General features: G+C 36.4%; 1 protein-coding gene and 1 long non-coding RNA gene across 5 annotated transcripts in view; one reads left to right on the top strand and one right to left on the bottom strand.

Annotated features, from left to right (window-relative positions):
• Window positions 1-2,327, top strand: part of LOC116661344 — a 43,446-nt gene extending 41,119 nt beyond the window's left edge. Inside the window, exon 4 of the long non-coding RNA XR_004317226.1 lies at window positions 804-2,327. This is a non-coding gene — a long non-coding RNA (uncharacterized LOC116661344). The remainder of the gene's footprint in view (window positions 1-803) is intronic.
• The window catches only part of NLN (neurolysin), an 85,729-nt gene that overhangs the window by 12,829 nt on the left and 56,076 nt on the right, over window positions 1-16,824 (bottom strand). For all 4 annotated transcript variants that reach the window (XR_004317195.1, XM_032473134.1, XM_032473144.1 and 1 more), the window contains one exon: window positions 9,834-10,035. Coding sequence is in view for 3 of the 4 variants with exons in the window: in XM_032473134.1 (XP_032329025.1) it covers window positions 9,834-10,035 (202 nt within the window). In the remaining variant the exon portion in view is untranslated. The remainder of the gene's footprint in view (window positions 1-9,833; window positions 10,036-16,824) is intronic.

Here is a 16,824-nt window from a genome sequence, read left to right as displayed (position 1 = left end):
TGGCAGACTGTCATGCATGAGGTCCTGGGTTCAATCCCAGGTACTGCCGTTAAAATAAATAAGTAAATAAATAAACCTAATTACCTACTGCCCCCCCCATTTTTCCATTAAAAATGAAGAAACCCATAATCTGAGACAATCTCTCCCTAGCTCCCCTTTCTATTTGCATACTTCTGTTTATTCAATACATGCCTTTCTGGGGCATTCATCACTCTATTACTTAATCACTCAAGTTTTCATCAAAATCAATTAAAGAGTTACATTACAGACAGATACCCTTTTCATGTGTGTGATGCTTTGTGTTCTAAACTTTAAATAAGTGTTTCTAAGACAACCGTGCTGTAGAAAGCCTGAGTTGTACCTCTCGGATTGGGTAGAAGATGTTACCTTAAAACAAAAAGCCACCTCAGTGGGAGTTAGTGCTGTATATTAGTTGGCAAATAAGGTGAGTTAAATGCAGCTATAAGAAAACAGAAACAAAGGATATACTCAAGAGTTAAAGCACCCCTCGTAAAAATAAAGGATTTATTCTGAGGGTGTGGGCTAAGAGTGAAAAAAGTTTTTTGTTTTTTTTTTTAAAAGGAAATTTTAGTAAGTTGCTGAGTCAATGTCAAAAAAGCTCTTGAGCAAAAAGATGAGAATTCACTAAACAGGCTGGTGTTTTTCAACCTTCACCCTGTCCAGAGAACTCATGTAAAACTGCCACTGGCAGGGGAGATTTAACTTTTATCCAACTGGATCATCTGCAGAATGGTTATTATTCTGTTATCTTTCCTGACCCTCTGTCCTGTTTCCCTCTTTAGATGCTTCACATCCTTGTCTCCCTGACTTCATCATCCCTGGGGCTTTAAAGGGAAGGAAGGGAAAGGAAGAGGGGCTGAACCACTGGAGAAGGTAGCAGATGGGATGTCGAATCAGCAGCAAATAACCACTCTGCTTTTGGCCCAAGGCAGAGGCACAGATGTCAATGCCATCTCACACTCTGCCTTCCTGTCTTTATGCAGAAAAATGTTTTGCTTGACTTCCCATTATGATTGTACCAGTTCTCGATGTGAAGAGCTGCAAATACTGAAGGACCAAGGGAAACTAAATTCACTAGGTACTGGAATTAGGTAACCTCCCAAAAGACTCTTATAGAGAAAGCTTCAAGGGTTCCAGAAAACTGAATATTGTGACTCTTTCTGGTATATTATCTTCTAAAAATAACTACATTGTACATTACAGATAAAATAATTTTACACAGTAATTATAATAGCCAACATCTATTGAGACTGTTTACTATGTCAGGCATTTTGCTAGGCTCTTGACATGGATGATCTGATTTAAATCCCAAAACAATTGTATGAAGCACTGTAATCTCCATGTATGAGATAAGGAAATTGAGGCATATGGAGATTAGTGGTAGACCTAGGGCTTGAAACCAGGTAATCTGACTCCAGAACCCCAATTTTAACCACAAATGCTATATAATGCTTCTCTATTTTACAGAAAAATGGGGAAAAGAAGGTTAAATTACAATGTTACAAAATGATGAGATCTTCTTGTAAGGGATCTAAAGCCATTATCAGACTTGCCTTTATGTGAAGAGTAAAAACCAGGCTTCAGTGTGCTTCCTTAGAAATCTGATTCCCTTTATATACTTGAAGCATTTTCAAAGATCAGACATGAGATTGAGGTGTAAAGGCCAGCCTTGGTAGCCATCGATCCTGGATTTGGAATTCTGTAATACTAATGGCATAATTTTCTAAAGATTACAGTTTTAAAATAAGTACTAACAGAGCAGATGAAGGCAGAATCACACCATCAGCTATTTTGACAAAAATATAAATTTTGATACCCTGCGTGTGTGAACATTTTTTGGTTAGTATTTGCTGTTGAGGGGGGAAATCAACCCCAAATAACAGCAAAATGTGTGTGTATTTGGTGGTGGTGGTGGTGTTTCAGAACCTAGAAAAAAAACACGAACAAATAACCCATGAGTTAAAATTAACTGAGAATTAACACAGTTATGTCATGCAGAGTAGAGAAGAGAGGGCTTATTCTAGCCAAAGCCACCCTGTAGCGGGGGAGAGAGCACAGCAAATGAATGAACAGATCAACAATGTCTTCTGAAGAACAAAAGGAAATGTTTGCAAGGAGTAAAAGCTAAAAATAACTCTATTGCTTACTAATTTCCCGAAAGTCAGTCACGCTGTTTCTCTGGGTGCCCTCTGGGCAACATCATTTAAATATTTTTCAAATGAGGGGAACAAAGAACTTACAAAATCCAAAAGCTCAATTTCCAGCAAATAACTGAATTTGAAAGGGAAAGGAATCCACAGTCGGCCACTGTGTGTATGTCCACAGAGAAACTCTGGGCAAGTCTTAGGATCCAGCAGCCTGACGGGGCCTGACACACGGAACAGCGTGGCTACTGAACTGCATTACTCATTGTTGACCAGCCAGCAAGTACCACTTCCCAGTATCGAACTGCAGGTTCCAAAGAAGCCAAGAAGCACTTGATGCAGTTTTCAACACGAATAATTCGACAATTCTGAATATAGTATCGTATGGGCATTATTGCTGCAGGAAATATTCTAACAATAAAAACCCAGAAAACAATGTAAATTTAAGATTCCTGTTTGGTTAGAAGTTCTTGAGAGGACAGTGTCTAAAACTATGAGATTTTTCTATATTATCTTTTTAAACAATCGAATACCTAAAATACACTCAGTTATAGATGCCACAGAGATTAGCTTCTCAGTTCATACAACACAGTGAGAGCTGGAGCAAAATTATATAAACTAAAGTTCTAAAAGTCTTGTGAGCTTTTGTTGTATTGAGAGACCAAATCCCATGGGTTGTTGTTCTAATTAAGAGACTGGCTGCTCTCAGTATTTACAACTGAAGTGTTATTTTCATGATAGCAAACCTCAACTCAAAGAAAAGGCAGTTGCTGAAATCAGGAAATGCATTGTGTTTAAAGAAGAACAGGGCTCGGGAGAGCTGACCTTGCCTGTCTAAGACGATCCCCTATTGATTTCTTAGCAGTCATTCCATGTCCTGACCTGTCTGATCTCCCCCTAAATCCAGAGATGATGAAGATTAAGTAACAAGCATTAAAAAAAAAGAAAAAGAAAAAGAAAAGAAAAGTACCACTGTCTCCTAGGCTTTGCCATAAACAGAGGGTTAAAGGTCATACTTTTCACTTCACATATACCTAGCAATCACTGGAAATAGTAACAGTAATAAAGAGAACCTGAATAACACTTCATTGCCTTTCACAACAGCCCTATAGTCCAACAGGTCAGGATCCACCACCACCATTTAAAAGGCATGTGAGACCACACATTATCTGCAGAAGCCTTGAGTACTACACCTTAAATTTACAGGCTTACCCCCCAAACTGGCTATACCTTCCTGACTATTATTTCTTACATATAAGTTACCTTTTTTAGATGAAAACAAATAAAAGTACTATTCAAACTCAAGTGCTAAGAATAACCTTATATATATATATATACCTTATTAACAACTGTACCTCCAAAATACAGCACATGCCCAGAAAGCTGTAGACAGTCAATTAATCTTTGTGAAATAAATGAAGCTGTGAGGAAAATGTTTCTGTATGAAAACCCAACCCTGAATAACTTGAAGAGATTTTCTCTTTTTATCATACTTGACCCAACCTCTTAGCTTCCAACCTAACATCACCTCTCTACTCTGTCTTCTTTTAATACTTAATATTTAATTTGTATGACTTTACTTAATAATATTGTTTTTAATTTTTTGTTATATTTCACATCCTCAAACTTTAAACATTCAAGATACTATCTCTTTTTCTTTTGAACCCAATGCTACCATTTCTAGTATATCATGTCAGACAATAGATAATCAATAACTCTGTTTCTAAGGAATTAACAAAACATTTCTCTTTTAAAAATATCTTTCTAATTATATTAAAAAAAACCCACATGGAAAATACAAAACAGAAATAGACTCACAGACATAGAATACAAACTTGTGGTTGCCAAGGGGGCAGGGGCTGGGAAGAGATAGACTGGGATTTCAAAATTGTAGAATACGTAAACAAGATTACACGGTATAGCACAGGGAAATACATACAAGATCTTATGGTAGCTCACAGAGAAAAAAATGTGACAATGAATATATATATGTTCATGTGTAACTGAAAAATTGTGCTCTACACTGGAATTTGACACAACATTGTAAAATGATTATAAATCAATAAAAAATGTTAAAAAAAAAAAAAAGAAAAACAAAAACCCACATGGACAAAATGCAGTAAGAAAATGAAAAGAATAAGTCCCCAAACAGAAATAAACAGTGCGTAGGTCATCACATTTGGTTTATGACTCCAGCATTTATTCTCGGTATATGTGTGTATGCGCTTGTGCATGTATAAACAAACAAACACAAGAATATTAAAATAAAAAAAATGAGACCTTGAAAGAAATTAATTCCGACTCTGACACTGGAAACTAAAACAGTGTGCGGGGTTGAGGGCAGGGAGCAGAGGCTACAAGGCTGTTGATAGGTGTTTGCTGTACTTCAGGACTGAAACCTAAAAGGTCACGTTACACAGAGGGACACCTGGAACTAGATAAACTCATCCATTCCACACAAGGTTACAGGAGATTGACTTAGAGGGAAGGTCATTTAAGAAACTTACGGGAAAGAAGTCCACCCAACAGAATACAGACTTGGGTCAGACCACCTGACGTAATGCCGTCTCCAGTGCACGGACTGGGGGCTTAACGAATGGTTACAGGCAATAAAGTAGAGTGGTGAGGAGCAGGGTGGTCAGATCTTGGGGGGACACTTCACCTTTCTAAGTCTCAGTTTTTTCCACTAGGAAAAAGGGAGCAATAATAGTATAATAGCATAGTAATAGAAGCAGACTGACAAGCCCACTTCAGAAATATTGTAAGGATAAAATTAATGAATATAAGGCACTGACTGTAATGCCTGGCACATGGTCAGTGCTCAGTGACTCTTGGCCACTGTCATACTTCTCAGCCTCCCCAGTTTGGCTGACCAGGGGTGGTCTTGGCTGGTCTGACCAAGCCTGTCCTCAGCTTCCTCCAAGTATCTATTCCTTGGTGTTAATACTGAAGATAAATATGCCCACATTTCTCTTCAACTAAACTGCTCATTCTGCTCCAGCTCCAGAAACCAAACTTCAAAGCAGGCAGTGGTCATTAAAACAAAACAAAAATACCAACGTGGTTTCCAATTACCTTCCACAGATCTCCACCCTAAACCCACTGAGGGTGAGCATCTGTGAACTCTTTGAAACCAGAAGTGACAGTGCTCTTCCTCCAGGCTATCCCTTCCCCACCTTAAATTCTGACCTGTGCGCTACTTATTGATCTCGAAGGGCTGAATTATATATAAGCATAGTTACAAGAACACTTCAAATATGCATGGCACTTTATGCTTCCCCAACTACATTTTCACACATTAGTTAATCTCCCCAGCACTCCAGGGAAGTAGGTCTCAGAATTGTTGTTGTCCCCACTTTATGAATAAGAAAAAAGAGCTGGTTTAAGGAGGTCAAAAAACTTGCCCAAAGTCACACAGCCAGGCTCACAAGTACATGGGTGATTTCTAATCCAGGGTTCTTGTTATAACCCTAGGGTGCCTTCCTGACTGATATAGGCTACGTTTATTTAAAACAGTATCTAATTCAAAATAGTTAAAGCAGACAAGATGATCTATGAGTCTGTAGGCCAGATTAGATTATTTGAAATCTGAAGTTTTTTCACCCTTCTATCCCTTTCACTTCAATAAGGCATTATGGTGATTCTCATGTGTTGCTTTAAAATAATGATCTCTAACAGTCCAAATGAGTCCAAAACTCATTCCTGCTTTTAATGCACAACCAACACAGACATCTCATGGAGGCTGTTAAGAAGCATTAGTCTTGTCTTCCATGTAAGTTCAAAAGGCCAGTGGTTACTGAGAGCCCAAACCACAATAAAGCCATGAAACAGGAACAGATACTGGAGATGCCATCTCTTGATTGCTATCTTCAAAATTATCTACTCTGAAGTGTAAACACAAAAAAATATGAGTGAAACTCAGCTCCTGAATGATGAGATAGTAGACACCTTGAACCAGTGCATCTACATGTTTGAAAACTGGCTGTTCCCGCTGACACATTTAAATATTACCATGGCAAGCTCCAACGAGCTCTTCTGGTCATCAAACCTGCAAACTGCCATGGTGGAGAACTCAAACACTGGGCTGTCATATCTTAAAATCAATCTACTGAATATATATGGCCAATTTAAAATCCACTATGTATTTTTCAGATAAGTCAGAAGTTTTACTGAACACAGAGACTATTAAACTCCTTATTCACTGCCATCTAGTTTAGGTCAGTACAAAAGGTTTTGTAATTATTATAAAGCTGCAAATATATGGATCTGTGTCTATTACTTTTAAGACAAAAGCAGAGATCACTGGTTTCAAATGTGTTACCTTAAAAGATCTTAAAATGTTACAGGACACTTGAAAGGATTAACAGACAAACAAAAGATTTTTCAAAGATAATCTCATTAAGAGATGACCAGCAAGGGATTGTACTAACACACTATTCACCCGTATGACACATTTTATGTTCATGAAGGAGGTTAGGCTAATTCTAGGAACTGACTATAGTCTACTGTTTAGAGACAGAGAGACATCTTCATCAGTTTTTCAGTATATACAGATTCACATATGTATATATATTCACATTTTCAGTCATCTATATAATTATATACTCATGTATAGTTTATTCATATATATGTATATATATGAAATATATATTTCATTCATCAGTATATATACTAACAGAAGTATATCAGTATATATACTGATTCATATATATTCATATATAAAGTTCAGTCATTTATATGTTCAGTCATAGATATACTTTTCATATATATAGTTCATTCGTATATACATATATAAAGAGCAGTCATGAATTACAGAGCTTTAAGATGCCATAGTACCAGGAAAGTTATTTTCCAGTACTAAAATGGGTATTTCAAAGGATCAAAATTAATATAAGAATAACAGAGCTGCAGAGAGCTGTATCATGAATGCGTGATAAGCATATGACATTACGGTTACAAGAGAGCCATCTTTGAAAATGAGAACATGCATCAAAAGCACTGAAAACCCATTTGAGGATCAGTATTACTTTAATAAATGTGATTAAGACACCAAATTACTTCCTCATGAAATCATTAGCTGATAATTAACATCCAACTAAGGAGGAAACTGCTCTAACTCAGGAGTTCTTAACTTGGAATTCAGTATGGTCTGGGCTTCAGGGGGTAAAAGAGCTCTTTGAAATTCCATGTAAAAAATTTGAGTGTATAAGTGTATGTACATTTTTCTGGAAAGGGTATCCATAGCTTAAATCAGATTTTTATAGGTTCTCAGATACACAGAAGTTAATTAAGATCCACTGTTCTAAAAGCAGACTATTTGTTTATCTATGTATAAACACATAACTAGATCTTGAATAACCTAAGTAATATTCTTTAAGTCTGAAATTAAGAAAAGTATTTGACTTTTCTAAATTATTCATAAACATACTTTAGAAAAATGAAAACTAAACTTATCCTAATTAAAGGAAATGTCATCCATAGAATGGACATTGATGGAAAATAAGTCATTTCAGGAAACCAATTGCTGTAAAAATAGAATTTTAAAAATTATCTAAGAAAGAAAATTTAGGTTATTTTGAAAGATTTATTTACTTTGGATTAAGCAGAGGGTAGAAATGGCTATATCAGTATACCAGGATTTATTTGTCTGAATAGATTCATATCTTATTCCCCTCGGTTTTTAAAAACAAAACATGGAAGCATCAGGATGTAAAGACAAAATGTTGAAAGAACTAAATAGCTTTTAAACAAAAATGATAGTAGTATTTTAGAAATGAGTGCGTGCATTTTTGGTTGTTTCAATGATTAGGGGCTACTCTGGGAGTGGGATGCTGGATGTCCAGGACTGAACTGCACACGTCAGGACAAAAAATTATCCCATATTCTGCTTGTCATTCATATGTCCTACTGGACATGCATATAAATGAACAATCTTTAATTAAGTAAGCCTAGAAACTAATTCCATTGCACATATTTTTACAAAGTATTTTTGCACACTTACTGTTTCCAAGACTCTAACTACTAAGATGAATCATGCAAATCAAAGCATGATTTTTTGCGGAAGTTTCCCAGGAGGTGTTCATCACTTTGTAAAATCATGTCACCATTGATGCTACAGACTGAAAATTTGTCTCACACCCAAATTCATCCGTTGAAACCTAACCCCCCATGTGATGGCAGGAGGTGACAATTAAGTTATGAAGGCAGAGTCCTATGAATGGGGTTAGGAACTTACAGAAGAGATCCCAGACAGCTCCTTTCCATTGTGTGAGGACATAGAGAAGGTGCTGTCTCTGAACCAGAAAGCAGGTCCTCACCAGACATCAAATCTGCCGGCACCTTGATCCTGGACTTTAGCCTCCAGAACTGTGAGAAATTTCTGTTGTTTCTAAGTCACTCAATCTATGGTATTCTGTTATAGCAATCCAAACTAAGGCAACTGGTTATACCATTCTTGGACTTCGGTTGACAAAACAAACCACTTATATATTAGTGTGTAGTTTTTGCTGCAGGATTCACGGTTATTCTCATATAACCTGAATACTTCATTATGTCATACTGCACAGTCATGTCAGGCATTGCCATTTGAAAAACATTTAAAAAAATGCTTTCTTTTATGTTCAGTGAGGAAATTACATAGACTTAAAAAAATTACCTGTATAGAAAAATACTATCAGGGAAAAACTAGTAAATTCCAAATACAGTGTGGAGTTTAGTTAGGAGTACTGTACCGATGGTGTCTTCTTAGTTGTGGCAAAGGTACTATAATAATGCAAGATGGTAACAGTAGGGGAAACAGGGTGTGGAGTACACAGGCAACGGCTGTACTATCTTTGCAACTTTTCTGTAAATCTAAAACTATTCTAATAAACAGATTATTTTTTCAAAGTATACCTGTAGAGGTGCATAGAGATTTCAAATTGGGAAAACTGTCCCTCTGCTTCTGTAAATATCAGTCTTTTAAACTGTTAGGCTGAACTACTGAACTAGATGTTTTCATATGTCAATAGTGGTTAAATATTAGCAAGTTCATATGGTTCATCCTAGAATAGTTTCAGTCTAGTTTACTAGACTGTGTTACAAAGTTGAGAATAAATGCATTTTTTTATTGTCACAAATAAGGAGAAATTAGTTGCAATTCATTGCACACATACATCCTCTCCCCAGTCAGTTCTCCACGTGGTTACACCATGTTACCTGTGATATAATTTAAAGCTAGTAAAGGAAGGTGTTACACAATATTTATTATTAGAAAAGGAGTATAGGGTCTGGACGGTTGAAAACTATTGAACTAAAGAAAGCATTAATAAGCAGAAAAGACAGAGTGAAGCACAGTTTATCTCTGAAGCTTACACCAAATTCCTATGAGAAAAGAATTAAAAGGAAAAAACAGAGTTGTGTAACCCTTGTTTAATGATAGCCTTCTTTCTTCTTCCATAGGGTGGTATTCAGTGGAGCTCTTTCATCAGCAAATTAACCCCTGAATAAAACTACGCTGCGAAAGAGGACCCAGTAAGAAAAATTTTGTGTCTTTGCAGAAGGCCTATGAAATTCCTGAACATGTTCAGCTTCTGAGAAAACATGTTAAGGGTCTCAAACCTGACAGCAGCAGGAAAAAAAAATCTGGAAAAGAAATTGGTAGGTTGACCATAAAAAAAATCCACTCACCTGTGCACAGATCTGATGCATGACATGCCCAAATTCATGGAAGTAAGTCCTCACCTCATCATGCCTCAGGAGAGAGGGCCGACCTGCCAGTGGCTGCGAGAAGTTCACCACAAGGGCAGCCACGGACATCATGCGGCTCCCATCAGGCAGGAGGCAGCCGGGCTGGAGACCAAAGCAGGCTGCGTGGTTGTATTTCCCTTCCCTGGAACCAGAAACACTGCTGGTTAGGTAAAACACTCTTCTCTAGCAACAACGGCCTCTCTCTGTCACCGGTCATACATGATAACAGAAGATGCTCTGAAACATTTAAGTCTTTTATACAGTAGGTCTATGCTTTGCTGAAATGAAAACTAAACAAACAAAAAACCCACCATCACTTGATCTGAATGATATTTCCAAGGTGTCTTTTTTGAAAAATCTTAATGTAAGAATTGAGAATATATAGCACAAGCAGGCTACAGTGGATGTCCGATGTATTTTAATGAGCTCCTGCTTCTCTTCTTCAAAGACGGGAGTCATTAAATGTTAAAATACTGTTGAAACAAATTCGAGATAAAAGATACAGTTTGATTCATTAGGCAGTTTTTCCTTAAAATTAAAATTGATAAAAACTAAATTCCAGACAGCAAGGCGGCTCCTTTTATTCAAGGAGGGAAGACTCCATGCTCACAATTAAATGAGCGCCTTTTAAACTAGATAGGGCTTTTTTGAAACAGAATCCTTTTAGCTACCCTGGGAAAAAGCATGAATTTTACTATAATAAAGGCATCTATTCTAGGACAATGTGATATCAGTGACAGTCTCTCCAAAAGCTATGGGCCATTAGACTGTATCACAGGAAGAGGTTTTCTCCTTTTTTTTTTTTTTTTGGGTGTGTGTGCTCAGAAGACTAAACTGTTCAGTTTTGGTGTGGATTTTTTAGTTTGATGTGTTTTGATTTATGTATCTTTTTCTATATTATCTTTTCTTGGTGACTTATTACTGTGTGTTTTTTTTTTTCCTGCTGTTGCTATTCAGGTAAAACAAAAACAAAAACTAGTCTTTTTACAGCTTCCTTTTAAGATGTAGAAAGCTGAAAAGGGCATGCTTTTATTCTTACAACATGGTGGACAACCTGCAAATCACAACTTTTCTTGAATCCATCAGAAAGTGAAGGTTGAGGGGCAACTGACATATAATCTAAGACAGGTGCCTCCAAGGAAAGAGAGAAAAGAAGAAAGCATTTTTTTTTTTTTTAAACCTGGGGCAGACACTTCAGACACCAGTAAGACTACTTTTTAACAAACTGCTGAAGACTGATGGTTGACCAGCAAAAAGAAGAAACCACTAAGAGTTGTTAGATAAGGTTAGATAAGGGAAAGTTTGCATCCATTTGCAGGGTCATCTCTTTGGACCTCACTGGCTGCACATAAAAAAGACACAGGCAGGGTGAGAGCCCAGAGAAAGAATCAGTGCAGATGCAGGCCTGGGAGAAGGGAGTGTTGCCTAGATCCTTCTCACCTCTCCTCTAGAGAACAGCAGCCTTGAGCTTCTAGGGGAAGAGCAACACACCCTGATGCTCTAAGAGCACTGGTGAAACCCATTGCCAGTGGAGGGAGGTAACAGGAAGAAAACCCTTCTACCCCAGAAGGAAGGACAGGAATACATCCTGGGCCCAGACCTACAGCCGAGTGTGAGGCAGTGTCACTGAATACGCCCACTCCTAAGATCCAGGGACTCAGACCCTACCTAAGACTGAGACTTACTCAGAACAACAAAAAAGACCCTCCCCAAACCAGGCTAACGGGCATCCAGTAACAACTGCAATCTACTACCGGGAAAGGAACAAGAGCATGCAAAGAGACCTCCTCTAAGGCGTAGCACAATTGGAAGACCTCAAATTGAGGGTGGGAGAGACACTGAGAAAAACGCTGGCAAACCAGCTCTCATCCTAAACACAGAAAGGAATCTGAAGCTTTGGGTTCACTGCGGGTAACTAGCAACAACAAATCCCAAAGCCAGCTCACCTACTAAACAGAATGAGTCAAACACTCACACTAAAGGCCTAGCAGAAGTAAGTATGCGCCCACTGTCAGGTATGAGAAGCATTTACCTTAGTCTTTGCTGTCTTACATAAGATGTCTGACTGACTTTCAAAAAACCTGTAAGACATAGGGAGATGCAAGGAAAACATGAGTACAACGTCAAGAGGCAAAGAAAGCAAGAGAAACAAACTCAGATATGACAAAGATGTTGGAGATATCACAGTAAAATAACTAAAATTGCTAAATGTTAAAGGTTCTGGAGGAAAATGCAGACACCATGCCCCATGCACAGTCAGATGCATAATTATCACAGAGAGCTGGAAACTATGAGAATGAAATGAAAATGCTAGAAATAAAAAGCATAGTAACAGAGTAGCAGATAGCAGGTGAAGAATGCCCTTGATAGTCTCATCAATACACTTGCCACAGCCAAGAAAACAATCACTAAACCAAAAGATAGGCCAACAGAAATTACTCTATCTAAACACAAAGCTTCTAATTTATTTAATTTAATTTTTTATTAACACAAAGCTTTATAAAAGAGTGCAAAAAAGAACAGAATCAGAGCTGTAGGATAATACCAAATGATCTATTATACACGTAGCTGGAATTTCAGGAAAACAGAGAAGAGGACAGGAAAAATATTTGAAGAATAGCTGAGAATTTTCCAAAATTAATGACGCTAAATCATAGATCCAAGAAGTTCAGAGAACATCAGGGAAGAGAAATACAACAAAAACAGACAAAAATAACAAAAAAAAAGAAGAAAATTATCCTACATGTCTAAGTGTATGGAACTATTGAAAAGCAGGAACAAGGAGAAAATCTTCCAAGCAGTCAGAGGAAAAGAACACATTACATATAGAAGGACAAATATAAGAATTACAGTGGATCTCTTGTCAAAAACTATGCAAATTAGAAGACAATATAATACCATCTTTAAAGCACTGATAAATATACCTGTAAACCCAGAATTCAGCAAAAATATTTCACAAAAGAAAAAGAAAGATTTTTCTCAAACAAATAAAAACTGGTATTCATTACCAACAGACATGAACTACAAGAAATTTTAAAGGAAATTCTTCAGGCAGAAGGGATATGATATCGCTCTAAACATTTCTACAAAGCAATTAATGCTGAAAATATAATAAATAAAGATATATATTACAATTTATTTATTTTGAATTGCTCTGAATAATAGCTACTTAGATCAATAATATTAACAATGTGTTGGGCATTACAGCATATGTGAAAGTAATATGTAGGCCAACAACAGCACAAATGATAAGAAATATAATATAATATAATATAATATAATATAATATAATATAATATGATTTGAAGGTAGGCCCTGATTAATTAAAGATGTATACTTTAAAGCCTTAGGCAACCATTAAAAAATTAAAAGGAGATACAAATAATAAGCCAACAGCAGAGAAAAAAAAATCAAAAGAAAACCTACCAACCCAAAAGAAGTCAGGAAAGGGGGGAAAAGGATAAATGCGACAAATAGTAAGATGGTAGACACAATCATATAAATAATTATTTTAAATGTAAATGTCCTAAGCACACCAATTAAAATTATTAAGATTATTAGCGTGGATAAAAAAGCAAGCACCAACTACACTGTAAGAAATCCATTTTAAATAAAAAAGACAAAGATAGGTAAAAAGTAAAAGGATGGAAAAAGAGACATTTTGCAAATATTAATCAAATGAAAGCTGCATGGCTACAGTAATAGTAGACAAATAGAACAAGGGATATTACTAAAGATAATAAGGGACATTACATATCGATAAAGGGGTCAATTCTCTAAGTAGATGTAACAGTTCTACATGTGTATTTACCTAAAAGCAGAGCTTCAAAATACAGGAAGCAACAACTTATGGAACTGAAAGGAGAAAGACAAATCTGTAGTCATTTAGAGACTTCATTCATCTCTTGGTAATTGACTGAATAGGCTAAAAGAAAATCAGTCTGGATATAGAAAATCTGAACAACACTATCAGTCATCTTCACCTAATCAACATCTATAGAACCCTCAACCCAACAACAGAAAGCAAATACTCAAGTGCACATGGAACATTCTAACAAGACTAACTACATGTTGGCTATAAAATGAATCATAACTGTATAAAAAGAATTGAAATGATATATAGTAACTTCTCCAATAATAACAGAGCCAAACTAGAAATAAAAGAAGGATATCTGGAAAATACCAAAATATTTGGAAGTTAAAAATGTACTTGTAAATAATAATCCATGAGTCAAAGAGAAGATCACAAAGGAAAACAGAACACATTTAAATTGAATCAAAATGAAAGCATGTAAGGAACAAGAAAAGGATGTCCTCTCTTCCACCACTCCTTTCAAAAATTATATTGGAAGTCATAGCTAATGCAATAAGACTAGAAAAGGAAATAAAAGGTATACAGATTGGGAAGGGGGAAATAAAACTGTCTTTGTTTGCATATGACATGATCATCTATGTAGAAAATCCAAAAGAATCAACAAAAAAAACTCCTCCTGAAAAGAAACCAAGAAAGAAAGAAAGAAAGAAACAAAAACCCCCAAAACCTTCCTAGAACTGATAAGTGATTATAGCAAGATTGCAAGATACAAGGTTAATATAAAAAAGTCAATCACTTTCCCATATACCAGCAGTGAACAAGTACAATTTGACATTAAAAAATATTACCATTTACATTAACATGCCCCCAAATGAAATACTTGGGTCTAAATCTAATGAAATACTATAAGATCTATGTGAGGAAAAGTATAAAACTCTGATGAATGAAATCAAAGAAAAATTAAAAAGTGGAGAGATATTTCATGTTCGTGGATAGGAAAACTCAATATTATCAAGATTATTTCTTAAAGTTAGTTCTTCCTAACTTCACCCATAGATTCGGTACAATCCCAATGAAAATCCCAGCAAATTATTTTGTAGGTATTGGCAAACTGAGTCTAGAGTTTATATGAAGAAGTTTATATGGAGAGGCAAAAGACTCAGAATAGCCAACTCAAAATTAAAGAACAACATCAAGGGACTGATACCATCTGACTTTAAAACTTACTGGAAAGCCTTACTAAACCAAGACAGTGTGGTACTGGCAAAAGAATAGACAATAGATCAGTGGAACAGAACAGAGACTTCAGAAGTAGACTTACATAAATAGTCAACTGCTCTTTGACCAAAGGGTAAAGGGTATACAATGGAGTAGACAGTTTTTTCAAAAAGTGGTGCTGGGACAACTAGTCATCTACCTGCAAAAAAGTGAGTCTAGACACAGACCTTACACCCTTCAGAAAAAAATAACTCAAAATGGATCACAGACCTAAATATAAAATGCAAAACTACAAAATCTCTAAAATATAAGACAGGAGGAAATCTAGATGACCTTCAGTTTGGCAATGCCTTTTTAGATGCAACACCAAAGGCAGAATCCATGAAAAAAAAAAAAATCAAGAAGCCGAATTTCATTAAAATGAAAATTTTCTGCTCTGAGAAAGACACTGTCAAGAAAACGAGAAGACAAGCCACAGATTGGGAGAAAATATTTGCAAAAGACACATTTGATAAAACTGTTATTCAAAACATACAAAGAACTCTTAAAGCTCGCCAATAAGAAAACAACCTGATTAAAAAATACACCAAAGACCTTAACAGACACCTCATAAAAGGAGATACAGAGATGGTAATTAAGTATATGAAAAGCTGAAAAGCTGTTCATCATATGTCATCAGAGAAGTGCAAATTAAAACAGCAATAAGATACCACTACACATCTATTAGAAGGGCCAAAATGCAGAATACTGACAACACCAAATGCTGACAAGGATGTGGAGCAACAGAAACTCTCATTTATTGCTGGTGGGAATGCAAAATGGTACATCCACTTTGGAAGATAGTTTGGCAGTTTCTAACAAGACTGAACATACTCTTAGCATACAATCTAGCAATTGTACTCCTTGATATTTACCCAAGGAGACTGGAAACTTACATCCACATAAAAACCCGCACATGGATGTTTATAATAGCTTTATTCATAATTTCCAAAACTCGGAAGCAACAAAGATGTCCTTTAGTAGATGAATGAATAAATAAACTATGGTACACCCAGAAACCAGTTATATCTTGACAGAGAAATAGCAGATGGGGTGGCAAGAACTGCTATCTTTGACCATGGAATGAGAATCTGGGGACTGGAGGCTCCAAGGTTGAAGGATTTCCTCTGAAAGAATTCTTGGCCTAAAACTGTTATCCTGACACTATTCAATTAAAAACAGACTTAATAACATTTGGCACAGATTTATTTTTAGATAACATCAGAGATGAAAGTAAGTCCATAAAGCACTAGGATAAGACACCTCTGCCCCCTGTCTGGTTGGCAGCAGCTATCCAGCCTCCTTCCTGAAGTCACCCCAAATCAGTAGATTACAAACTTACATGTGCTGCTGATATAGGGAGATGCTATCATTTCCTTTGGCCTATTTAGTAAAATGGATTATTAATTGCAACAGGCTGGCTTTGTTTTAGAAAGCAGCCTACTGAGAAAGTAATCCAAAGCCTTTCATGTCTGATGAAACACTGTGGAGTCCATCGATACCACGTCTTACAGAGACAACACTAACAGCATTTTAAATTCTTGCCACGGACTGAATGCCGAAGCTGGGTGATTACCATATGTAGTCTAATGCACAAGGGATCCCATAGTACGGAGGTGGAAACAGAGACTCTTGAAAGGTTATGTCACGAGCATCCCAACTCGAGTTTGACTGACAGCCAGGATTTCGTTATTCCTTTGTACTGTGCTGCCTTTCAGCCAGATTGAGGGGAGTGGCCATAGATTTAAAAGTACTGGCAGACAGATTACCTGAACAGTAAATATTTTGAGGTCAATGTTAAAGTAAGTAAATGCAGTATACAAACCAGATGATGAGGATAATGATGATAATAAGCAACTA

Source organism: Camelus ferus, chromosome 3, assembly GCF_009834535.1.
Source record: "Camelus ferus isolate YT-003-E chromosome 3, BCGSAC_Cfer_1.0, whole genome shotgun sequence".
Lineage (NCBI taxonomy): Eukaryota > Metazoa > Chordata > Mammalia > Artiodactyla > Camelidae > Camelus > Camelus ferus.
The sequence above is the reverse complement of the archived record's forward strand: the minus strand, read 5'-3'. Positions and strand labels throughout refer to the sequence as shown.